The sequence below is a fragment of the Cardiocondyla obscurior genome, linkage group LG13, assembly GCF_019399895.1.
Source record: "Cardiocondyla obscurior isolate alpha-2009 linkage group LG13, Cobs3.1, whole genome shotgun sequence".
NCBI lineage: Eukaryota > Metazoa > Arthropoda > Insecta > Hymenoptera > Formicidae > Cardiocondyla > Cardiocondyla obscurior.
In genome coordinates, this window is record NC_091876.1 from 5,033,308 (window position 1) to 5,058,632 (window position 25,325).

Here is a 25,325-nt window from a genome sequence, read left to right on the forward strand (position 1 = left end):
TGTTTCGGCTGACTTATTGCGCGTTGCTTCGCGCTACAAAGACGAATAAATAAGTACCATCCGACGTTCGATATTGAAAAGTTCAATTTGATCCGGAAACGCGATCAACTGTTAAAAAAAAATATATATATACATATATCTATACGCCAACGTGTGCATTTCACTCGACAAAGAAATAATCCGTTCTATTTCTTTACCTCGTCGCCGTCTCTCTCGAAAGGTTTAATAATTTTCGCGTGTAAAAAGCTAAACCAGGTCAAATTGCGGCTGTGCCGCTGATGGGATTTCGAGTGAGATCGATTTGCGCGTAAGCTGCAAATATGCTCGAATCAATCACGAAGCCGGTCGCGAGATTAAGCTGCACAACGGCCGTGCGCGCCTACTTTATTGATCAGGGATACTTTGCCGCTCGCTAAAATGCGCCGCACGGCTTTGCGGGACGATTGGAGATTAGGAAGCTAATGTGAGGATAGCTCTTACGTTGCGGAGGATATACGAAAGATAAATCGGCAGTTTCGGGAGGGGCTATTAAAAGCACAGCGGAAATCGAGACCGCTATAATTAGCTCGCACTTTTAGATAACGATCCCTAAAGATATCGATGTAATTAACGTAATTAGTTTTCATACGTTATTTATTATTTTACGATTTACGCGCGAGAGACGCGGGTTAACGCACATTCTCAAAGTGTAATTGAAACGAAGAGTCAAAGGGCCGAATATGAGAGGCTCAGGATCCCACATGTGCCTTGACACTTAGACCTACTTTGCTCTAGACGACGAACGGTGCCTTTTCATCGACGTAACGAGCTATCTCAAAGCTGGGTGCATTATAAATAATCGCGTGTACGGAGCGGTCGTTTCGCGACAGGGCGTACGAAATCGCGCGAATATCACAGAGGAGATTTCCCGGAAAATTTTGATGGCGCAATATCGCCGCGAAAAGGGGCAATAAGAGTAAATTGACGTCTTGGGAAAGGCACACGGGGGGTGCTTGAATACGCGAGCTGCCGTCGCGGGCTTATTTCGTACCGCTTCTCGGTACCGTGCCCCGCAATACTTTCCTCCCTCCCCTCCCCCTCCCCTCCTTGGTTAACAGAGGGTGAATTGAGTAGCGCAAAAGAATTTATTAAACACCTCTCTCAGATCTCTCCTCTCGCTGGCGCGCCAATTTATGAAGCTAGACGTTCGAAATGAATAAATTGAAACTATCCGCCAACTTATTTTCCGCGCCGGCGATTCTTTGAATAAAAGCATTAAAAAAAAATAAATAAAAAAAATTTAGGCTGTAATATGTGACTCGTATATAATATGTAATATCTCGCGAATGTTTCAATAAACAACCGAAATTGTAGCTGAGCGCTAAATGTTACTTTCAATTTAGTTTTCCTCGTAGTCATCGCGCCGGTCGCTGTCACCCAACGCGTGTTTCCATCTCGCGGATTTACATAAGTGACTTATGGTCAGCGAGTATTACCCTCACGGCGGGACAGGGTCGTTCGGCCGTATCTTTGACACGACGTACGCACAGGGATTCAAATGAGGGACGGTCGTTACGGGACCCGGTGTGAAATATCACGCGAAAGTATCTGGTTTCGTTATTCGCGGATATATTCGCGCGTGATGTTTGCGAGAATCAAGCGGTCGAACTCCCCCTGTTTTTTAACAACGTCCATCTCTATCAGTTTCCTATCGTCTCACATAATTTGCGTTTATTGTATTTGCAAACATTAAAAATTTAGTCGTTTTTTAAAGTCTTTACTTTATTTATTTTTTTTTAATTATCGTCTGTTAAAGAGACGATTTTCATTAACAAGATGTAATTAAATTAAAAGTGCGAAGCGATTAAAAATTCCACCACGGGATGATTTTAACGAAATATATGCCCCTGCCGGGGTTAATAATTAAATTTCGACATTACGTTAACCATTCGATTAATTAACTCGACAATACTTCCCTAATAGAGCGGTTGCGGCGTTCGATTAGCCGTCGAAATTGTATTCATTAAACGGAGAAAATCCATTTCCGTACCGTTGCTAGACCGTCCTCGTACTTGCTCGGAATACCCCCCCGTCTGTTTGCAAGTTACATTACTCCCGAGCGCGATAACACTTGCAGGTTCATCGTGCACGTGATTAAATAACGCAGGGGCCAGCGAAATTTTCGCGATGATGTATAACGACGTGATACCCGATCGTAGATTTAATTTAGAGATTACAGATTGCCAAAGTGAACGTAATACGATGCGTGAGCGTGCCCCCGTGTATGTGCCACGCAATCATAATTACGTTCACATGTGCCGGCAATTTTTCACATATAATTAGCTGTCGTCAATTAACGTCCGCGCGACGTTATACAAAACGGAATTCTGTCGTTTATTACGACTCGCTGACGCAAAAGAATGACGTTCTTTTCAAACAAAACATGTACGCGCGCGACGTTCTCAGGTTCGCACGTTTTATTCCCTCGCCTTCGACGGCGAATAACTCGACGGCAATTTTTCTTTTTTTTTTTCAGAATTTTTTAAATATAAATCCCGATTTTTTCAAAGAATTCGCGGGCGAGAGAGAGTCAGTAGATCTTGAGGCGCCTGCGATATTGCGCGCAGACCACGTAAGTAATCGTTAATTAATTCTAAGCACGGCGCGGAGCAAAACGACCCGCCGGCGAAAAAGCACGGACCGACTTATGTTCTCAATTTTTTATCCGCATATGTAACGAGCATAATAAATACGGCGGCGGTTGCCGTTCGGTGACGCGGAGTGCATAGCAACGAAGAGCAAGCATTATTTTTTTTTTTCTTTCCTTTTTTTTTCCTTCTCCCGCGATGCCGTCCCGGGCGCGGGCGTTTTATCTGGCGTAACAAAACGTGGAAGCAGTTCTCTATCATGAGCGGAACGTTTTATCAGATAAAGTCGCGCTATCGGTCTCGGTAGATAAGGGAACAGTGACAGACTGACGATGACACACGGTGCCCGTGCTTTCGGAAGTGTACGTGTCGCTCCGGCTATTTTTTTTCCGTTCCCCATCGCACACGTAATTCCTGCTTTTCTTTACTTCTGTTTTTTTTTTTCTTTTTAAGTGGAAGAGATAGCTGAGTAAAGTAAGTAGTTTCTCTATTATTAATAACTAATCTAACAACTAAAGAAAAATTGAATTAATTAACTGTACAACATAAGTACTTGATAAATGTATAAAAATACGTAGAATATAAGAAGTAATTTTCTTTTTAATTCTACAATTGAGTTTTTATTCTAAACACGATAAGTATTTAAAATAAACGTTTAAAAAAAATTGCAACGTAATACTTATCTATAGATATCAGCCAAATGGCAGGAAATTAGTGTTTCTCGCGATCGTTATCAGATATAAAATCCAAAACGCGCAAACACTTGATCAAATACTCGGCCCGGCACCTTTGAACAGGCGCGCTCACGCCGCGCATTCGTTCTAATCCTGTTTGCACTTCAGTCCCCGCGCGCCTTTCTTAAGTCCTCCATTACTCTATATTGAATTGCACATAAATCTTCATAGCGAAAGAGCAACTAGGACCGCTCCTCCTGCGCGAGCAAGAGGCCACGGAGTAATTTCTCTTCATCTTCCCGCGGTAAGAGCGTAGCTAGCGGCAGGCTTTTCTTCGGGCTCTGCCTGTACTCCGCGGAAGTAGATTCGTCTCAATCTCGGTCTGAAAGACCGATAAGAAGGACAACCGAAGGACCGTGGGCACTAAATAACCGGCCTCGTCGATACGTCATGGATACTCTGTATCCGAACCTGTACGAGCGCTTCAAGACCGAAGGTCTCTGTCCTATCTGCCTCATGGAGATGGAGCTAACGCCAAGGTACTCCTGCGTCAACGGCCACACCGTCTGCCATCGTTGCAAGCCCTATTACTACAGCTGCCCTACGTGCACGTCGCCGTTGGACGTGGAGATTCTACCGCCGCAGATGGACGGACCGCAGCCACTGCACTTGATGCCGCATCCAATGCCACCGCGCACCTTCGACGATCACAATCCTAGCGCGCCGGCGATGAACGCCTTTCTCAGTCACGAAAAAAGCGCCTGGGTACCGCCTGTGCCGTCTGAGAATCAACATCTCGAGTCCTGCTCCTACGCTCACCAGGGATGCTGGGTGAAGGTACCGGAGCATCTACGAGCGATCCATGAATCGAGGTGCGACGAAGGGCATCTTTCCTTCATTAATTTTTGACATTTATTTGTTAAACCAAAAGACGCGTTCCATAATACTAAATTAAAATAATAATTTCAGGTGTCAGTTTCGACCGCACTTGGAGGAAGAGCACGTGCCGACCGATCTTCGCCACGGCCACGACGATCTAGTGGAGTGTTCGTACTCTGCGGCGGGGTGCAGAGTACGAACGGTGCCGTGGAGGCGCGGCATTCACGAGGAGTATTGCATCTACAAGGGCAGTTTTGCACCGAGCTTCGGAGGTATAGACGCCATAAGCGACGGTTTCGCGTCCGTGACGATCGTCGACGACGACGGCGGCGATCCTGAAGAATTGGTGCAGTGCAAATTTAGGCGACACGGCTGCATGGTGAACATGCCGAGGAGACGGAAATACGTGCACGAGCAAAAGTGCAACTACAGAAGCCACCAAGGAGACGTAGACGACGGTTTCATTTATCCCTCGCAGCCGGAACTTGATCCTGACGAGCAAGTAGAATGCAGGTGGCTCGACTACGGCTGCCGAGTCAAACCAAAACGCTGTCGCAAGCACATTCACGAGGATAAATGCAACTACAGAATGGAAGAGTGCACGTGGAAGCATTATGGATGCGGCGCTATATTTAAGCCAACGTTAAGATACTCCCACGAGGCCAACTGCGCTTTCGCCCATCATTAATTGTACCGAGTTAAATTAATAATATTAAAACAAGTTCAAGCGGTTACAAAATATCTTTTTATCGCAGTTAACTTTCGAAAGATATTAGCTAACGCGTCGTTCGTAATTAAAAAAAAAAAAAATTATTTTCTTTTTTTATTTCTAAATAACTCATTGTAAAACTTTTTTTTTAGAATTATTCCAAGAATATATCGCGATACAAGAACCGCACTGAGACCACGAATAAGTAACTAAAATATCGATAATATATCGGGCGGAATCTATTCTGTTAATTGGTGACAAAGTTCGAGCCGAGAGAGAAAGAGAGAGAGCTCATCAAGATAACGACAATTAGCAAACAACAAAGTGGACCTGATCGTCGGTGACGTCGAGATACGGGGGCGATTTTGCAGAACGCATTAACGGCGATTTCCAAGAACCCGTGGGGATAATACAGAAGAGGATTATTTACTCTCTCGCGCGCTACTCTCCGTCCCGTTCTCGCGCGAGATAGCGGAGACTTCCGCCTGTCGTTCCGGGGATCATCTTGAGCATGATCGCCTGGAATGAGGGAGTGATGGCGTGGCTGGGATATCCAACACCTGCAGGCTAATGGTGGGTCTCCCTATGCGCCCACGACCGTACCGTCGCCCGGCGAAACGACACTTACACGCTTATAATGTTCCATTTATAACGTCAGTGTGGGCAAACGTGGACGTGCAATTTTGTCCCGATGCGCTATTAAGGATAATATCTCAAGATCTCGAAGTATCAGTTCCGAAGTCGATAAAATTAATTTCACGAAACATCAGCGTCAAGTCCGAACTTCTACAATTTAATTCTTTTATTTTTAACCTATCGCGAGTCTAAAAAAAAATATAACGCACTTTTTTTTTTTCTTTCTCTTTTTAATATAAATTGTTTATAAATTCGTAATTATTTTAACAAACGTTTACGGTGAGTCGAGCTTGAAAAAGATTTATGTTAAATTATATGACAAGTATTTACGTAAAGTATTAAATCTGCGAGACTGCGCACCGACGCAAATGAAGGCTGAAAACCATTTCTCGTGGCATGAAAATCTGAGACGGTCCCATGGGTGAAGTACGCCTTCGCTCCTACTAAATAAATATCGAACGGATCGTGTTGTAGCGAAGAAACTCTTGTCCGTCCGCGGTACAATAGACTTGTCATCTCGCGCGGTCAGAACTTTAACGATCAAGGGTGGACCGATGGACAAAGGGACGCAGGGACTATTTTACATGGTAAAGACCAAGAAGGATCTCTACCTCTGACCATACGGATGCCTTAAAGAGGATGCCGCGCCGAATTCGGGCTCACGAACTCACGAAAAGAGAATAACGCCCCCGAATTATGTCCGGAAACAATCGGGGGTGACTCTTATTCAAGACGATGTCTGCGCCCACGATCGCTACCCTTTGCCTTCTCTAATTGCATTTCGGATTACTCGCTGATTTTTAATTAACCGATTTACCGAGAGATTGCCCGCCTTAAAGAAGATATTTTATTCGATTCGCGCGGTTTTCGAACAACGTCTACACTTCTGATTCGCACGATTTGATTTGTGCATACAAATTTTATTTCGAGTAGATATACATATATCATGGAATATAAAATTACCTGCATACGTATTGAGTAATATATGATTTAATTATTTCCAATTAAATAAATTTTTATGTGCTATTAAATTTTTTTAATATATAATATAAGAACAAAAAAAAATGTAAAAAAATCTTTTAAAATCAAATAATTAAAAAAAAAATGCATTTACTCTTTAATAAATTGGGAAAACGTGACCGTCGCGTTTAATATACATTTTGTTATTTCTATGTAAAACAGTGACGCGAGAGAGAAAGTTGATAGCGGATAAGGGACGATTATCAAACAAAAGTTAATGGCTTTTTTTCCTTCGTTAAAATCTTTCTCGCATAAATTAATAAGCCGATCAGTTAGATGATGTAAAATAAGACGGCGGTTCGTCGCCAAGTATTTAAGAAGCTCGTGGGCGAAATGAATGCAGACACGACAACCTAAAACCAGCCCGGTCCGTGGGATTGAGCGAAGGGATGAAAGGAAGAGATGCGAGTAAATTGCACCCCTGGGGACGAGTCTGACGAGTGGCGCGAAAGACGCAACAAACCAAAAGTCAGCTAACTTTAATTAAGACAACGTTGCAGACTAGATGTTTTCGCAGGACTTTATAGAAGAGCTCGGGGCTTTGCAATTCTTTTTTCCTCGGTAGCTATAAAATTTCTGAAAATCGCGTTATGACGAAAGTACAAAATAAAACGGTAAAGACACAACGTACCTAATCGCTGCTATAAAAAAAAAATTGTAGATAAGTAATAATCCGACGAATTACGCGAGATTTATAAAATATCTTTCTCTCACAGTGATAACGATATTAAAATAATATTTCGAGATCCGGCGCTATCGTGACTTTTCGAGATGCATCTTAATCCGGCGCGGTCCATAGATCATAGCCGTGGGGCGTACCGAGTATTCGATAACTCAGAAGGTTCAGAAAGATCGGTGTTCCCACGTAAATACTTCGCGCCTCAAATAACGACGAGGCTCGTATCTTGCAATCGCCGGGCGCATATTGCGCGGCACGCGAGCTCCATAACTCACGGTAGCGTTGGCCGCGAGGGAAAGCCGGCCGATCATATCTCAATTTCGTCAGGATATAACTATCGGGACGCCGACGACGTAACGAACAAATCCGCGTAACCGTTTCTGATCGCGGCATCAGATCGCACGGCACGTACGCGATTATCGCTGGAGCGAACGCGAGAGATAAAGATTCGCAGCGAGTAAATGTTCGACATTGAGACGGGAAAAATCCGACGTAGAAATCGCATCGGAGTCTGAGCAAAAAATATCGAAGGATTGTTAAAGATTGTGTTAAAGATTCATAAAAAAAAAAAAAATTAATTTGTTGTTCCTTTAAAGAACAAATAATTTAAGAGTGGCAATTAAGAGTGGTGCGCTTTTTCAGCGAAATAATAATTAACAAGCGGAAGCGATCGCAGGAGGAAGTTGCGGAGTACTTGTCGACTAATAATTAACGCCATGATATCTTATTTCCGCGCACGTCCGTGAAAACGGACGATTTCTGTGCTCGGCGGCGGTAAACTTTTTTTTCCGTCGGTATTAAAATTCTTAATACAACCCTTTCTTGCCTGGGATGGAGATGAATGCGGGAATACATTCATGACGACGGGAAGACAGGCCGAAGAGGAAGAGCGTACGTCTCGAGGAAAAAGCGAGTTTAATGAAACGAGAAAAACCCCAGCGAAGGTGTATTTGTAATGCAAATATCTGGCCGAGGTTCCCGGAGGGACGGAAAAATGAAAGCGTCGAAACAGGCTGGAACGAAATCGAGCGTTCCATTGCTCTCGCTAATCCGATTTCGAATTCTTCGTCGTTCGCCCGCTCGCTCGCCCGGTCGAATCACGTTTCTCGACGCTGCGCAATCTTAGCAAAAAAAAAAAGGAAATCCCAATTTTCCCCTTCTTAATTACCCTGGGGATTCGGCGAAATCTAAGAAACCGCAATACAGAGAAGCAAGCCGCCATCCGACGTATTACCTAAGACTCGCGGTCTGACGATTCTCTCATTTTCGTGTATTTATATCACTTAAGTATTATTACACGCGATTAAGCCGTCGTTCGGTGCCACGAAACGACATTTGCAAAAGCGGAGGACTGGAAACCTGGTATGAGGATTGAAGGAATCATTATTTACCGAAAGTCGGCTATTGTACCCTCCCGACTGATGCATTGTCGAATTAAGAGCTTTTGTCGCGGCGAGTGCCTGGGGGCGAGCAGCGCGCTCGTCCCGCGTGTCTCTGTTCGTGCGACGACGATCCGTCCGTTTCTCTTTCACCGTGATTTCGACGTGTCTCTCTCTCTCTCTCTCTCTTTTTCCCGGCCAGTCGCGTCAAATGAAAGCACTTTTCCGCCGAATAGACAAAATAAATCGAGCCGCGCATGACAATGCCGATAATTTCGACACAATACGCGCCCGCCCGCCCGGCGTCGGGCGCACGCACGAATAAATACGCGCTCGCAGGAAGCGCCCGCGAAAAACGGACGGGAAGTCGGATAGGGTTGAAACGCTCGTCGCGTTTCTTTTCCAAATAGCGGCAACGGCTGTCAGGGTGAATCAGCGTGAGATAATGCGTACCGAAACGGCCAGCCAGGTTCTTTGCTAGCCACCGGGGCACTTTTCCCAACCCCTTTGAAAGGGACGTTATTAAATGGAACTTTGTTTCGCGCCGAATACACGAAAATGCTATAAATAAACGACAAGAATCAAGCCTTTAATATCATTACTGACGTCACGCTCTTTTATCATACTCGGAATAAATCTGAAAGATATATATTGTAAAACTGACCGGCGCCGGGAAAAACTCTCTCTCTCTCTTCGGTTATTTGTTTACAAAAGCGAAAGAATAAGGCTGACCAAGCGAAAGGAGCGATATGGCGCGTTGATTTATCGGCGATAATTAAAGGGCCGAACGTCACCGCCGGCTGCGTGTCGATGACCAACGGCCAATGCGTGAGGCTCGTATTAATTGACCGATTTAATATCCACCGCAAACACCGCCTCCATCGCTCGTGATCCCGAAAAATCCGTCGGACGGACGCGCAAAGCTTTCGGCGTTACGCCGTATTAATCTCTAAGCAAGCAAATTAAATTTAAAAAAAATTAAAAAATAAAAAATACATGAAAAGCTGCACGACGGATTATAAAAATTTTCATTGTCTTCTCTGGAATCTCGGAGCATCAAATTTCAATTACAATAATATAAATATTAATTCTCGCGGAAAAGTAACGAAAATAGAAATTTATTTTGTAATTTAAGCCTCGTCGTTCACTGATACGACGTATTGTCTCATAAGAACACTCGAAATCTATCTCGTCGCGGACGAAATTGTGTGCGACGTTCTTCGCGACGGGATCTTTCCAGCTCGCGAGCAGTGTCGAAGAAGTTGGATATGGTTACGACGGGAAAAAGGGGACTTTTTAATGGCATACTCAGGTGTTAGAATCCCTATCGACGTTAAGCTGTACCTAATGCCTGGCTTTCAGCGCAGCACCCTCCCCTGTGAGCTAAACAACCTTCCTTATTTCCCCAGTAAGTGTTCATCCCCTCGACTGCAATCTCCTTTTCTTAATTGCAATGAAGTAAAAATGTATCGTCTCAAACGCCTCTTACTTACATAACATAAAGTCGCTGGTCTGTACGCGTTACCAAATATTCGCGATATTAAATTTTAAATACTAAATACTCGGCGTATATTAAAAAAAAATTTTGTTAACAATTTTACGTTTTAAATGTTCTTACAACGTTCGAATATTCTCCAGCTTTTCTATTTCCCAAATTAATCATTTGCAAAACGATCTCTACCTTCGTCGCCTATCAATGTAACGTACGACGATCGTTTCGTACGAAGTCGATCCTCTTTCGAGATCTTTTTTATTGCCCTCAAAATCCCCGGTAGCTACTATCGCCGACGGTAAAACCACCCAGCGTCTCGATATCCACTTCTAGACTGCGGGAAAAATGGGGAAAATGGCGCGAGGTGCGTGGCCGCGGAACATTGGGAAATAATATACGAGCGCGGCTGCGGTTCTGCGCGGGCAAACTTGATGTAGAGACCTCTCTTGAAAAGTGGCTGTCCTTGTTGGTACCGCCGGCAGTTTCTGCCATGATTTACAGGTGAGCGCGACAAGCGGGCGCTCGGTCTGACACAGGGATTACCTGCTGCGCGTAGGAGAACAAGGAACCCCGTTGAGTACGCCGAGCATACGTAATCAACTTCAAGCACAGTACGCGAGATAACAAAATTGTTACATTCCACAAAAGATACATAAAAATTAATATCGTAGCGAAACGATATATCTTTTAATAAAAGTAGTAGAGCGCGCTAGGTCAGTACGCGTAATAAATTAGTACGCGGCAAAAAACATTTAGATATTTAGCTTTCCCGGCTCGTAATTAGTCTGTAATAATTATCTCGTAGGTACATAGACGTTTGAAAGGTTACAATTCTGAATCAGTGTCGGACAGTTTTGCCAGACAGCGATTAAAAATAATTAAAAAACAAAAAATTTTCTTAAAATACTGTTTTTTTTTATTTCTAGTTAGTCATACAATTATCTTAATGCGGAACATAATTAGCGTCTCTTAATTTCAATAGCAAAGCGGGATCGCCTTTGTCTCGCGTTGGAATCGTGATGTTACTCTCGCGCGATGAGGCTTGCCAGGGTCGAATGATATTTCCGTCTGCGGTTTTACCCTTCCATCCCTCCGTCTGCCGAAAGCGTTGCAGATAAAACGCTTTGAATTTCAAGACGCGACAGCGTCGTCCGTCACGACGGGAGATCCGTTCTGTCCGGCCGCAAGTTGGTGGCGAGTTGAACGACAGTCGCGTCCGGAGAGTCTATCTACGTTGGTAATTCGCCGACGGTTTCTATCGTCTCGTCGGGGCACCGAAAACTTTCCCCGGGAACTTTGGCGATGGCGACGTACATATGTATCGGGCATACATATGTATTGGGGAAAGCGTACACGGGTCTCTCCGCGATTTCGTCGGAATCTCTCGAAAGAATTCCCCGCCGCGAGATTCCCCTACGCGAAAAGACGAAAGAGAAGGCCTATCGCCGACGTGAATTCTTTTCTCATCCGGACCGGCCGGAACGCTTAATCGAGTTCCAGCGCGATCGCGTTAAAGGGAAATAGAGCGGCCGGTAAACCGGTTTTCCACAGATTGATACGGGTAGTCTTAAATTCCCCGTGAAAATGAAGCCGAGGCCGAGCACACCTGTGTCGCAGCGGCGAATTTCACAATTTCACATACAGGAAAGCCCCCTTTCGTAACAAGTGCCCGTAAACTTCATTTAATTTCATTTAATAAGAACCCAAGATGTTACTTTAATTACACCGCGAGTCGACGAATTATTTAAACAAACATTTCCAACAGATAAAATTTAATATCGCGAGAAAAAGAAAAAGAAAGCTCCTCGAAAGCGTCGTCTGTCGCTTAGAACCTCGCCGGGGATATTTTCTTACGCGTTATTTTAGAAAAGTGGGAGGACGCCTTTTCATCGCGACGCATTAATCGCGCGGACTTTGACGAACCGATTAAATAAATGGTCGTAAATAGCGGCGCGAACGGCGCCTCCATTAAGAGTTACAGCGCCAGCCACCCCCGACGTTCGGCGGAATAACGTCGGGAGCCACTCTCAGCCCTTGCCTCATCCTGTGCCGTTGTCGTCGCCAACGTAACAGGAATCACATTGGATCTACAAAGGGTTGACGGAAGACTTTCGTCATTGCATACGACGCCTCCATTGTTCTCGCAGTAAGATTGATCCCGCGCGACACCCCCTCCCTCCCTTCCGCACGTTCACCCCGTGAAATCACCGACTGAAGGACCCCGTAAAATGATACAGCGCCCCTCCGGGTGCCGAGAGGCAGGCCGGAAAGAGCGATAATAGAAACACCATGTCGAAGGATATTAAATTTCGCTTACAAAGCAACGTCCTTTCTCATTTAAATCGAACGGATGTAATTTGGTATCCGTTTTCCCCCTTACGCGAACAACATTTTCACGTCGCGCTTCCACGGCGCGGCGCTTTAAAAAGAGAGCCAAGGCGCCGTTATTCGCGGAGACTTGCGAGAAGCGCCGCTTACGACGCGCGCGGCGAGTGGCTCGAAATCAATTTCGTAGCGCACCCGTCGGAGAATAAAAGGAATGAACCATCCCGCGCGTACGCGGGGAATGGCGCGGAATTATTTCGCAGTGGAAGACAATGATCGACAGAGAACGACGGGCCGAGAGGTTCTTTTCCCTTGCACGTCAATCGGCGTGCACGAGTCGATACATAAAACACGGCACGTTAGATTTTTAACGGCACGAGCAGATGTATACCGAACGTTCCGGAGGTATTCGAGTGCAGCCTGGCTGACGGACGTGGCTGGCAGAGCGCGTAACTCTTGGAGGCGCCGCGACGTCTGCAACGCTCGTCTTGTTGATCGCGCGCCTAATACAAAAACGGCACCACGTAGCCGGGAATCGTAATAATGCACGTAACCTGCGAGAAATATATGTACGGCGCGGGAGATGGATTTACGGGGTGACGTCTTGTGCGAGCCGCGGATAAATGTGAGCGAAGGCGCGAGCACGAAATATGAGGGACGAGAACGAGGATGAAATGAAGGGGTGGCGGGTGCGCCTATTTAGTGCGCCACCGTCGGCTGTGTCAACGTTATTATACCGCAGATTCTCAGGGGAGAGCTCTCGCACGCTCACGACGAGCAGGAGGGACGCGACCGAGACGAATAGATCACGAAAACGGTTTTTTAAAATATGAATAGGCAGCCCGTCGTAGAACGGGCGAGAACACTTCGAACAAATCCTTCAAGTCGCGAGGCTTTTGAAAAATTGATAAATTTTATCGCAAAGCTTTTTTTATTACTTTTTAATAATAGTTGGCTGGAAGTTTGACAAGTACAACGCTGTTTGAGATAATAAGATTATAGAATTACACGTTAAATTAAAAAAAAAAAAATTATAAATACGGACGGTAATTAATATATCACAGATCACTTTGGTAATAAATCGCAGCAATTAAAAAACAGGAAGCCAAAAATTCGGACCTTATTTCGGGAGGCTCGTCCGCCCGCGATCTTGCGCGAGGAAAGAAATTCAGTGCAAGCGAGTTCGAGATAACCGCGGCAATAACCGTTTCTCAACCCTCGAGAGAGCGAGCGAGATTGAGGCGCCTTTTATTCGCGTACCGCGCGAAGTCTTGAATCGCACGCTCCAATTTAATGAAACTTTTTATGAAAGCTAATATTTTCGCCGAAGAAGCGCGACGATAGCGTTACAAAAGATTATTCGACCTCGTTGCGCTGAAATAATATGAAACGCCATTAGGGAAAAAGAACTCTTCGTTTAAGCCGCTGAAAATTCGTCCGCGGAAACTCCGGGACCTCCAATCTGACTTTTTTTTTTTTTTCAAAGGGCCTGCCATTAATTGAACACGCTTTTGGGGCGTTGTAAGCAAACATGTACAAAGGGACATCATCGTTGCGCTCGTTAAAAGTTTCGAAACCCCTAGCCGGTAAAAAAAAAAAAAATTGTTCAACGATTTTAAGGTAATCACGGGATTATCGAAACGACCCTTGCGGGAAAAATCTCTTTTTATTACTACGCAAACGTTAGAGCTCAACGGTCCACAAATCCGAACGTTCTATCTACGTAGTATGCACGTTTGTTGCCAGGTTTACAGGCTCGCCTCTTCCGGATAGATCGTATAATTCTTGGCAAGGGGCGCGATTGCTAAACGAAACAAGAAGTCGAAGGGAAAAGAATTTTTCCGCGCGGCGGATAGATATAAATAAGAGCCAACGGCGAACGGTTATGCGGCGAAGGAGGAGCCCGAAGGAACTGTCGGCGGAAGATAGATCAGAAAGTACCTCGGGGATTCTATCTTTACGTCTGGCAAAAGTGTGCTCCGACGTCGAGCTTACCAGCGCAGAAAGAGCGGTCCGGGGCGATATAAAACACACACCGCCGCGATTTCGAGCGTCCGTAATAATAAATCGCTCGTTAGATTTTTACGACGGCGGTTACTCCGAGATTATCGGGTCATTGGCCCCACCGGTAAATTCGCAATAAATTGCCACGGTACTATAAGTCTCTATAAGTAAAGTGACTAAATATTGAAGCATAAACGCACGTCAGCTGCCCTCGCAGTTAGTCTCGTTCGGTTTACTTGAAGTTCAACGCATCGCGCACCGTACGAAACATGTAAAGAGTATAATCCAAAATTAACAACTCAACGAACGTAATTTTTAATTATTAAAATCTATAATTTTATTTTCGTCTTACTTCGAAACTTTTTTTCGGGCTTTCATTCCGACGAGTATTCACATAATTGATGATCCCCCTCCTCCCTCCGATGAATATTCCTAACTGGCTTCGATGCCCCCTCGAAAGGAAAGGTCCTTCGTTTCCTGGGCGGAATTGAGGTTTCCACGGTGAAGGGACGACGTATATGTAAATTGCATTGTCGCAGCTACGGATACGGGCTCATGGCGAAGGTCTGACCGGCCAATTAGCTTCTCTAAAGGACCCTCGATAGAATCGCGCATCAAGTCAAATCGGACGATTTCGCGTACAATTATATAGCCGTTTTAGGCAAGGGAGATGAAGTTAAACGAGCATGCAAATTACTCTTCTTATACGAACGTCTAAAGAGCACATCGGAACACGTAAGGCTCTCGTAAATACACGCATCGAAAATCAATCGCGCGTGTGCTATCACGAAAAAAAGTACGATGCGCTTGAATAATTTTTAAATGCTTTTTGTTAACGTGTTCATTATTAATTTAATATTATATATTTTTATAAATTTATTAATTTACAAATTTATTAATTAAATTAATGACTTCAAAATTTTTTTGCTATATTTTATAAGCGATAGATATTTTTTTTTTTAATATTTAATGCTATTTATAAATGTTTGCGTTAAGAGCTTCACTTACTGCTGATAAGAGAACGTAATCTACATTTTTGGCTATTGCGCCTCTTGATAAGATCCCACAGGTAGGTAAAGAGGGCTTCTACCGATAATACAGGCCCGTGCTTGCAAAGCTTGCGCAAGCTGAAAGAGCTTTTCACGGGTTACCCATAGAGCGTTTACAAAGAGCGCACTTTGCCTCCATCTAGCTGAGCTATTTCAACCGTTTCTCTTACACAATGTCAAAATTACCACCAATAGAAAATAACTAAAGCTTTTGTAAAATTTCCTTGCGGAGATTTACATAATCGAAGTCTATTATAATTAAACCGAGTCAATGTTTCAACGCTGAAGCATACATAAATCAGTATTTTGAACGAAATCAATATTTAACATTAATAATTACAATCACCATTATGTATATTACGCGTCAAACGTTCCATTGATAAATTAATTGAACCCGAACACAACGCGCATAGTAAATAATGTCGGCGACATAATTAAGTGAACCTAAATGAATAAATCCTAAATAAAAAAAAAAGAAAAAAAAAGAAATAGACTCGTACCTCGTTCAATATTAAATTTTAAATCTTCGGATTCGCGAGAAACGGAGGAAAAATGTTTATCGTGGTAAATTTAACCACGTGCTGGAAACCGCGTACGAATAGTTACGGCGAGAGATGCTACCAGAGGAATTCCTTGTGTCCGCGTCGCTTGAAAGGAAACGTTTCCTTCAGCGAGCGGATCAATGACCCCGTGTTACGAACAAGGAGCAGGAAGCTTTCGAGTTCATCCAAATCCATCGCGGCGTCTAAGTTGCGAGCTGTCAGACGTGGTTTGTTGCAGATCGCAGAGGGAACTCAATATCGAAGAGGAAAATTGCGAGACTACCGCGCGACATCCTTTTCCACGTTGCATTTCCCCGCGTTAAAAATGGTCCGATGGCTTTTCACGGAAACCCATGTAGAGCGCACTATGTGCTCGATATTCAGACCCGATATATGTATGTAAAGATACCGTGCCATAGAACGCGAATGTATAAACTTTAATTTTATCTCGTAAAGAAATTTTCTATCAAGAAAATAACTTCTTTTCATACTGTTGCGTTTATGCGCATACTTTTTCTCCATTCCGCGAGTTTTGAGTTTATTCAAGTTTGAAAACGTAAACAGGATACTTACAAAGAGTGCGGAACGGAATAATACTAGACTCCGAAATAGATATGTAAAATATAATTCGTGTGGTAAATTAAAAATTTTTTTTATGGAAACGGAAGGAAACTGGCAAATTATATTAAAAAAAAAATGTAAGCGTACGTTACAACGAAAATAAAAGTTTCTTTAATTTTTTCCTAAATCGGGAGAATATTTCTTAAAACTTTCCGAGTTCCGAGGCGGATTGAAAAACGCCGCAGTTTAAACGGTAATCGCGAATGAAACATAACGATGAAAGCTGGCGCGCGTGGAAAATTGATGAGCGAGGCTCACTGATCTTTCCTTTACCTCCAGCAAGAACGCGGCAAGAAATGCATTATACGCTTCTCTGTCGTCGTAAATAACCGTGTGTATCGAGGATTTCGGGCCACTTTAAGGAATGAAAAAGATCACGAGTGAAATCCAGCGGGCGGAAACCGAGTGGTTTTAACGACACTCAATCTCCGGATTGGATTGCGTTGCATTTCAAGGCGGGAAGGAAAAGATGCCGCGGCGAATATCCGGCGCGTCTGTATACGTCAGTTATTCGTGAAATATAGCGCTCACTCTCGGTGTCGGGGAGTTATGACGCTGTAATATTGAATCCGCCGAGTTAGCTGGGGGGTGTCTTGAGCGCATCGCGGCTATAATAATACGCTCAGGCGGTATGAATCGATTAATTCGCGCGTAAATAATTCCCCCAAGACGAGATGTACTCGCGAATAAATTATTTCACGGGCGCCTCCCGTTTACGGCGTTTGTAATTGGACGTATACTGTTACCGATATTCACGGTTTGTGTATTAGACGATTGATCCGCCGCACGCCGCCCGACTCTACCCCCCCAGATAACGCCTGCTCTTTACGTTATCAAGCCCGACTGTGATTATAGCTCTCGCGCCCCGAGGGAGTTATCATCCTTTGCGGTCCCGTGTCGCGCCCACGTTGTACCATATTTTGCTCCGACGGAGCCCCGGTTGCCAGGCTACATTGTTAGAAGCTATTTACTCTTAAGCAAACAACGCGGGGCTCGCATAAGAGTAAATAGCACGAAACCGCCGTTGTACGATATTAATAAATAAGAAAAAAAAAAAAAAAAAGTCGACGTATACGCGCTCACCAACCGTCGCAAATTAAATGTAAAGCGAAAATAATATTATACGAACATCCGAAGGGGAAGAAAATGCGTTTTTACGAGAAAACGAGTCGGAGACAGGGAACTATTACTCGCGCGAATCAAGTTGAGCTAAGTAAATCCGCCGATACGTTATAATTATTAATTAACCAGTAGTCTGCGTGCGGCGAAAATTAAAAGCTTTTTAGACCAGCTGGAGGTTATCAAAGCGAAGTGTTAAATGTAGAGCGAACGAAGTCGGGAGTGGCAAATTACATAAGCAACAGAGTGCGACTTAATTCACTCCGAGTGATAATTAATCACGACGGAGTGATGAAAGCTGATCCTTCGGGCGTCTACCCCGATAACGCGTCGAGCCCGATAAGTCCGCGGATTAAGAACTTCCCGAGGCGACCAAGATTTATCGATACACGATGAATCGAATAATGGCACGATCGGCGCGAGCGGCGCGATTAGTCTCGCTTCCCCGCACTCAGTCGTCCCTGGTTGAACGAGAATCCATCACACGGACATATTGGATTTGAGAGCGGATCGAAAGCTCGTTTCCTACAGGCGCGTACTATCGCGGTCCACGTGCACCCGTCGCGTTCGCGGAGTATTCCACGCGAGAATATCCCCCGTTTGATCTAATAATCTTCTCGCGGCGAGCTCGCCTTTATCGCAAAACTCGCGACTGTCGCGGGCAGCGCCCGAAAAAGGAAACTTTGACCAGACACGTATTTATATAAAACTCGTATTGATCTCCTTCGCCGTGGAATCACCGGTGCATTCGCACGGCTCGCTCGGAGGTGACGCAACGCGCCTTAAGCCGGATGCGAGGAGACGTAAGTCCGTCGTCTTATCTCGAGATAGATTCAACGTCGCCCGGGAAGCTATCAACAACTCCGGCCCGTTTATCCCCGCACCCCACCAGATACGTCGATCTTCATTTTTCGCGAAGCCGAAACATTGGAGTTCCCTATCGAGCGCGACGAAAACCAGCCGAATTCTCGCAGTCCTCCCGTGCAACTCGGAGCGCTCCGCGTCTGTCCGGCGCACGGGGGACTCGATAAACTCCGGGCAACAAGACCGTCGCGGAATTTACGTGCAAGTTCAAAAGTCCAATGTCTCGACGTGATATCGAGCCGGTACTTGTTGCAAATTTGAACAAGTTCGTCCTGGTGTTTCGGCAACTCGTGCGCGCTCGCGCGCGCGCGCAAAAGCATCCCCTGGGAGTAGAAAGCGGCATTTGATACGACGTAATCGATAAGGGCACGGCGCTATTTCGCACGACGGCGACGGCGGCACGAAAAGCGTACGTATCCGAACGGGATTTCCGTATTAATAAATTTAAAAACGACCCGGTTGTCGCGCGTGAAGAAATCGATGGCGACGGTGCCGCGGTCCGCGCGAAGCAATTATCACTAATCCGGTATTCGAGGCGCCCGCGGGTTAAACGATGAAACGTAATAAAATCTAGCAGCTGTTCCTCCACCCCTTTCCCTTCCTTCCACTTTCCGTCGCCGTCGGAGCGTGCGACTTCATGCAAATTCAAACAGCTCGCTTTTCTGTCAAGGTAACGACGAGCAAGAGTGAAAACGGCCGTCTCTCTCATTCGACGTCTTTTCGACCGCGAATATCTCGCTATCGGCTCCGTTGAAATTACGCCGAAGTAAACGAGAATGCGAGTTTAACAGCCGCTCGAAACGTAACCGACGAAAGGCCGTGCACCGCCGCGGCGAAAATGTCACGGTCGTAAATATCCAACGCGTACGATCGGTAAATTAAAAAATATTTTTTTCAGATCGATAACCACGAAATATCTAAACTGACGTTTATTAAATGAATGGAAAAACCACGCGATGTTGCTTTGAAGTAATTTATTATTAATTAACGAGCGGTAGAAATCTATTTTACGACACAGAAGGAACTCGAGACTCGATTTATACATTTAATTAAAAGTCAATAGATGCGATAAATCGTCGAAAGTAATGTGAGTTCGTGGCTGAAATTTTTTCTCGTGCTACTTTAGAAAATTGTTATATAATCTAATAAAGCTCAACGTCATTGAAGTAAAGCGCGATTGCTTTAAATTGTCATCTGTGGCGTTCACGGTTTGACAAGCGGATAGAAAATGCGCGCTTGGGAAAAAAAAATCGTAAAATATTTATAACTTGCGAATATCGTGCACGTAGGTACGTACACGTATGTACGACACGCGTTTAATTTTTGCGGTTGATGTGCCCGGCAGTAAACGTGTCTGGGAAGAGAAAAATGGGTCAGTCAAAAGTAAATCCATTTAACCATCCCAGCAGCGTGTGCCAAGTGCACGAAATTGTTTCGGAGAGATTAATGAACACTTCTCTCTCAAAAATAGACGAAAGAACCATTTGCATCTGTTTCCCCTCGTTTCCGGAGCGACGTTAATTTCCAAATCGCGCGGGGATCGTATGAATCGAAGAGTCCCAGCCCAAGTTCGCCGAGGTATTCGCGTAATGTGCATCCTGCGGTTTATTAACGAAGATCAACGTTAATAGTCGGCGTGGACGAAAAATATTCGCCTTCGAATTTCGCGAGCGAACGCGATTTGTCAACGAGTTCGTCGCGAAAGAAAAATGAGAGAATGTGATTGATGTATTGCTGTCGCTGAAAAATTCGATGCCACGAGATTGAACGGAGTAAGAGAAGTAGCTCGCGGAGAGACGAGCCGCATCGGTACTCCTTTGCTTTTACGACGTCGTGAAGGCGAAATATCGAAAACGCCGGCCGTCCGTATAGATATCCACCGTTATTTGACTGCACCCGGTTCACTTAATTCACGTAAAACCGGGGTAAAAAAAAAAAAAAAATTAAAATAAATGTAGAACGACTCTCGACACGGTAAAAGTTATTAAACGGAAAATAAGAACAAAAATGAAATACAACTGCAGGTAATGATCTCGTCGTTTTAAACACTAATTATGAGAAACGAGCGATTACTGTAAACTCTGAAAGCGGGCTTACGATTCCTCGTATTTCCTTTGGTAAACTTTCCTCTGCAACTTTCGTCTTCGTTCACGCTACGATGCTCTCTCGGCTACTACACATAATTGTGAAGAATCACACAGCGCAAAAAGCATCCGCGAGCTTATTTTCTCAAATTTAAGTGAATTCTAATTCTGCCAAATACGCTACACAAACGTGAACTACGCAAGTTTCGTAATAATTACACCGGCCGCAAAATTTCCTTCTTTCTGCATTAACGAAAATATAGTTCAAGTACTCCGACATAATTTTTAATAAATTAATTTTATTTTCCTTTAAATACCCTTCTCTTTTTTTCTCTCTTTCAATCTCTCTCTTTCTTTCTCCTTTTCGCGTACGAAGAAAATTATCAAATGCTGAAGTCAATATTTCCCTGATATATTTCGCATCAAAGAATCCTCATTGCTCATTATTCGCTCATATCGCAATTGTGTACATTAACAAATAGAGAGAGAAAGCACTCGTGAATCAGACTATTTCACTACCTGTATGATCGATGAGAAGCTCCGGATGCGGGGTCGTCGGACGCAGGTGAGTCCTGGAACAGTGGTTCTCAATTTCGCTTCTTGGTCGCCAGGATCGATCGACTCCCTACCTCCTGCTACATTTCTAGGTAATAATGGTACGTCCAGGTCGAATAAAAAAAAAAAAAATTAAAAAAAAACAATCGCGAAACTGTCACTCGTCCAGGATTATCCAATCTCTGTTGTCCGCAGCCTTTAATAATATATCGGAAGCCCCGTACGCGAAGGACGATGATAACATCCTGGCCGCTTCGGAAATTAACGTCCCGATGTATCGCTTCGAGCGCGATTATGGCGATATTAATTATCTTTCCATTCGACGGCTCGATTTCAACCGTCATAAGCCGAACTGCATTCCATTATGTTGGAAGAATCGATCGACCCCTACCTTGGAAACCGGGCATCCGGTGGCTGCTTGTCAAGATTTCCGCGATAAAGGAGAATGGGCGCTTCCAGGACAACTGAATCCAGTGGCGGAGCTGCGCCACGGAATGAAGTGTACGAATGCCTCGGGGAAACTCGGGGTGGGGAAACTTCCGCCTTCTTAAAGGTCGATCACTCGGTTCATCATGGAATCTCACTTCGACGTTCTACTCCTCCGATAATCTTTCAACCGTGACGCGATTGCCGTGTAATAAATTCCACTTGTATATATTCGTGCACCGGATAACAGTTGCGACATCGTATTTATCATAAGGCACTCTCCTATTTTAAATGTCCCCGAAATGTAAAACGTTTCGCCGAACGTTTCTGAAGCTGCGCTCTATTAATTTCCATCGATTTTGATACAGTTACGTTAACAGTGTAATAAAATTCTTGACAGAACGCGCAGGAAGCCGCTCGCGGAGAGAATTTTTCGGGAACATTTTCACTTGTATCGCGTGTCATATACGTTCGAAGCGTATCTGCGAAACGAGATTTTCGATATTTTGTTCTCACAAAAAAAAAAAAAATTGCAAATATTGAAAATTGAATATCAACGTAGCGCGAATAGTAAGGTGTTAATAAAAGTCAGCGTTTACACGAAGCGGGTCGCTAATCGTCTTCCTTACAGTTCCGGTCGCGATCAACAGTCTCGTATCTCCGTACGTTTAAAAGATCAAGCAAAACTGAGATTTAAAAGGTCCAAATTGAAGCTGCATTATTCAAAAGATTGCTCGACTGGTTAAAACCGGTGTGTTTAACTTGTATCGTTTAAAAAGATAAAAAGAAAAAAAAAAATAGACGATGTGTCCGTAGAGCATTATCAGCACGTACAAGACTTTCGAAGTATCTGGAGGCGAGCCAACCTCGCCTTAGATGCAGTTTCGCATCTATTCTACTATCGATCGAAAGGTCACTCAACCAGATGCTTTCATAATGGGTTATGACGCTCCCGGGGATACGCCAAGTTGACTGACGGTTACTCCATCCTAATTGGATAAAAACAGCGCGCAATTCGCTCATCTTAAAATGATGGATGCAGCAAAGAAGAGAAAGAGAGAGAAAGAGAGAGAAAAAACACGGTGTTTAACTGTTAAGCAATACACTCAGAACTTCGTCGGCACGTTTGCACGAGATTACAATGAATTAGTATGCTGCCGAGGACGTGAAAGTTTTTGTTACGCGAAGAGAGTCTTACTTCTATGGGGAAAAAAAAACTTTAATCTATACGTGGCTGTTCAACGTAGGTAAATCTATTTCTGTTGGGTTTACCGAGACGTATTTCCAGCAAATAAACGATTTCTTATCACTTTGACATTGAGCACTATGTAAAAATCCTATTTTCTTGTATTATCTTTGACATTCTCGTTTAATCTCTTTTGTATCAGCGATTATCGAAGTTATTTCCACAAAATGTATCAAACAAATGTAGTGGGCATGTGGTAATTTCTTCCGTGGTGCAATCGCGATAATTAAACAATGAAATTTATATTTAGAAATTTTTTTTGCAATAATGCAATTACCGATCAATCCCGAGTGGTGAGCTGTTCAGAGTCCATTCAACGTCCATCAATATCTAACGTGATTCAGATTTAATGAAATGTATATTGCACCGAGTTCTTGCGAAAAAAAAAAGAAAAAAAAAATTTAAGCCTTATTTGTCGGTCATTAATTTCTTTTGTCAATATTAAATACTCAACTATAACTATTTTCCTTTTTTTTTTTTTATAAATATTATATCGAGACATTCCTGAGATTTGATTACGTGAGCATATGTCTCACGAATACGGTGATAAACGAAATTGATCGACGAAAAAGTCGGCGGGTAATCTGTAATTAACTTTACGTTTATCTAATCTGAAACACTTAAAAAAAAACTTGCTATTCAGCGATCTGTTGACGTACGTATCGCTTATCAGATATGTATATAAATTAACTCATTGTTCGCATTTCATTAAACGTAATTGTTGCCATCTAAGATGCGGCTCCTAGTATTATTTCTTTTTGGCATATCAATTTCGCATTGTGAGTAAAATTAATCGGTCAGCGGGATCGCGAACGTTTTCAATAAGTTTCAGCTTAATATATTCAATATTATGTTCACAGCCGCCGTATTGCAGAAGTTCGACCCTCGTATCATAAATGGTGAAAATGTAGCACGAGGAGAAATACCGTATCAGGTAATTCACGAAATCGATTCTTACGTTACGAATCTAATATCTCCCTTTCAAACAATACGAATATTTCGTTTTACATAAATTAACTACGAGCTCGATGTAAAAAAAATATTCAAATAAATAATTTTCCAGGTCTCTCTGCAGCAGCCGAACAGCAGATTTCATTTTTGCGGTGGATCTATCATCAATTCAAATTACGTCGTTACTGCTGCTCACTGCGTCGAAGGGTAATTAACTTTAACAGCCAAGTAAAAACCTGCTTTATGAAATATTGTACTTGCGGTTTTAACTCCGGTTTTAATAAATTCATGTTGCAATTATCTCTTCCGCAGCAAGACCGTTGCCGACATAATGATCATTGCCGGTACGGTCAATTTAAATAATCCGCGAAAGACACATATGATTAACAACATTATTATCCACGAAGGATACAATTCTATTGATTCATGGGTTAATGACATCGCGCTGATTAGGGTAAATTATCAAATTAATAGACTATTTCTTTAAATTTCACTTTATGCGATATTTCATTGTACTCTCTCACTCTTTTTTTTTTCTTTTTTAAGGTAATGACTCCTTTCACTACATCAGGCGATATTGGTTTCGTAACTCTACCCGAACAAGATGAAACTGTTGAGGAAGGGGCTGTGGCCAGAGTCTCCGGATTTGGAAGATTATCGGTAAGCCCTTCACAAATTCCGTACAATATATCGTTTGCGTGTTGAGATATATTTGCTAAAAGTAGCAACAACAGTTCTAAATCCCCTGCAAATTTCAGCCAGACGGGCCCGGATCCAAAATTTTGCAGAAGGCTAACATTTACGTAGCGCAACAGAGCTATTGCAGAGAAATGTACGGCTACATGCAGTATCCCATCTACGACACCCATATTTGTGCCAATGATCCTGACATCAGACGAGGGTCTTGCAAGGTAAACACCCAAAAGTATCAATCCCTCAGCCCAAATTAAATTCTTAACACAATTAAACGGATAAAAACTAAATACATCTCAATCTCAAAGAATATAAGACAGACATGCAACGAATAACAATTAATTAATATATCTTTTTCAAAATGGAATTAGAAGAAAAAAGAAACAGCTCTATTTCTTTATCGTTCAGCTTTCTACTATTTTATGCGTACCCAAATCGAAAAATTTTTTTTTCTTTTTTTCCTTTTTTATTTTAATCCCAGCAAACACTTTAATCTTCTTTCGCAGGGCGATTCGGGTGGCCCCTTGATCGTTAATGGAAAGCTTGTTGGGCTCGTATCATGGGCGAAAGCTTGTTCCCTTACTGACTATCCGACTGTGTACACTCGCGTGCCTTCGTATATCAATTGGATCAAAGAGAACGCTGTATGAATTCAACTTATTATACGATATTTATTATTTGTACGGACTGCAACGTTGTTAATAAATAAATAAAACTACTCACGGTATTAATTTTAATGTTAGGAAAGCAA

At 43.4% G+C, this 25,325-nt stretch overlaps 3 protein-coding genes across 4 annotated transcripts in view; 2 read left to right on the plus strand and 1 right to left on the minus strand.

Annotated features, from left to right (window-relative positions):
- The window catches only part of Hwt (heavyweight), a 110,302-nt gene that overhangs the window by 69,148 nt on the left and 15,829 nt on the right, over window positions 1-25,325 (minus strand). The gene's annotated exons all lie outside the window — the stretch shown is intronic.
- LOC139107662 (uncharacterized) lies at window positions 1,831-5,084 on the plus strand. Of its 2 annotated transcripts, XM_070665441.1 has the most exons (3): window positions 1,831-3,101; window positions 3,533-4,173; window positions 4,271-5,084. In XM_070665441.1, the coding sequence occupies exons 2-3, from the start codon at window positions 3,752-3,754 to the stop codon at window positions 4,866-4,868; spliced, it is 1,020 nt and encodes a 339-aa protein (XP_070521542.1). In that variant the 5' UTR covers window positions 1,831-3,101; window positions 3,533-3,751; the 3' UTR covers window positions 4,869-5,084. The 2 variants fall into 2 exon arrangements, with proteins under 2 accessions (XP_070521542.1, XP_070521543.1); XM_070665442.1 differs by having other exon boundaries at window positions 1,831-4,173.
- LOC139107664 (chymotrypsin-2-like) lies at window positions 23,612-25,292 on the plus strand. Its single transcript, XM_070665443.1, has 7 exons — window positions 23,612-23,709; window positions 23,791-23,864; window positions 23,994-24,088; window positions 24,194-24,335; window positions 24,428-24,541; window positions 24,640-24,792; window positions 25,081-25,292. Exons 1-7 carry the CDS (start codon window positions 23,664-23,666, stop codon window positions 25,222-25,224), a joined length of 768 nt encoding a protein of 255 aa, XP_070521544.1. The 5' UTR covers window positions 23,612-23,663; the 3' UTR covers window positions 25,225-25,292.

What these genes read in the sequence shown, in the direction of transcription:
- LOC139107662 (XM_070665442.1), top strand. Translation starts at nt 3,752, where the DNA reads ATGGATACTCTGTATCCGAACCTGTACGAGCGCTTCAAGACCGAAGGT. An exon ending in CGAGCGATCCATGAATCGAG is followed by an intron (nt 4,174 to 4,270) that starts GTGCGACGAAGG and finishes TAATAATTTCAG; the next exon opens with GTGTCAGTTTCGACCGCACT.
- LOC139107664 (XM_070665443.1), top strand. Translation starts at nt 23,664, where the DNA reads ATGCGGCTCCTAGTATTATTTCTTTTTGGCATATCAATTTCGCATT. An exon ending in GAGGAGAAATACCGTATCAG is followed by an intron (nt 23,865 to 23,993) that starts GTAATTCACGAA and finishes ATAATTTTCCAG; the next exon opens with GTCTCTCTGCAGCAGCCGAA. An exon ending in TCAGACGAGGGTCTTGCAAG is followed by an intron (nt 24,793 to 25,080) that starts GTAAACACCCAA and finishes CTTCTTTCGCAG; the next exon opens with GGCGATTCGGGTGGCCCCTT.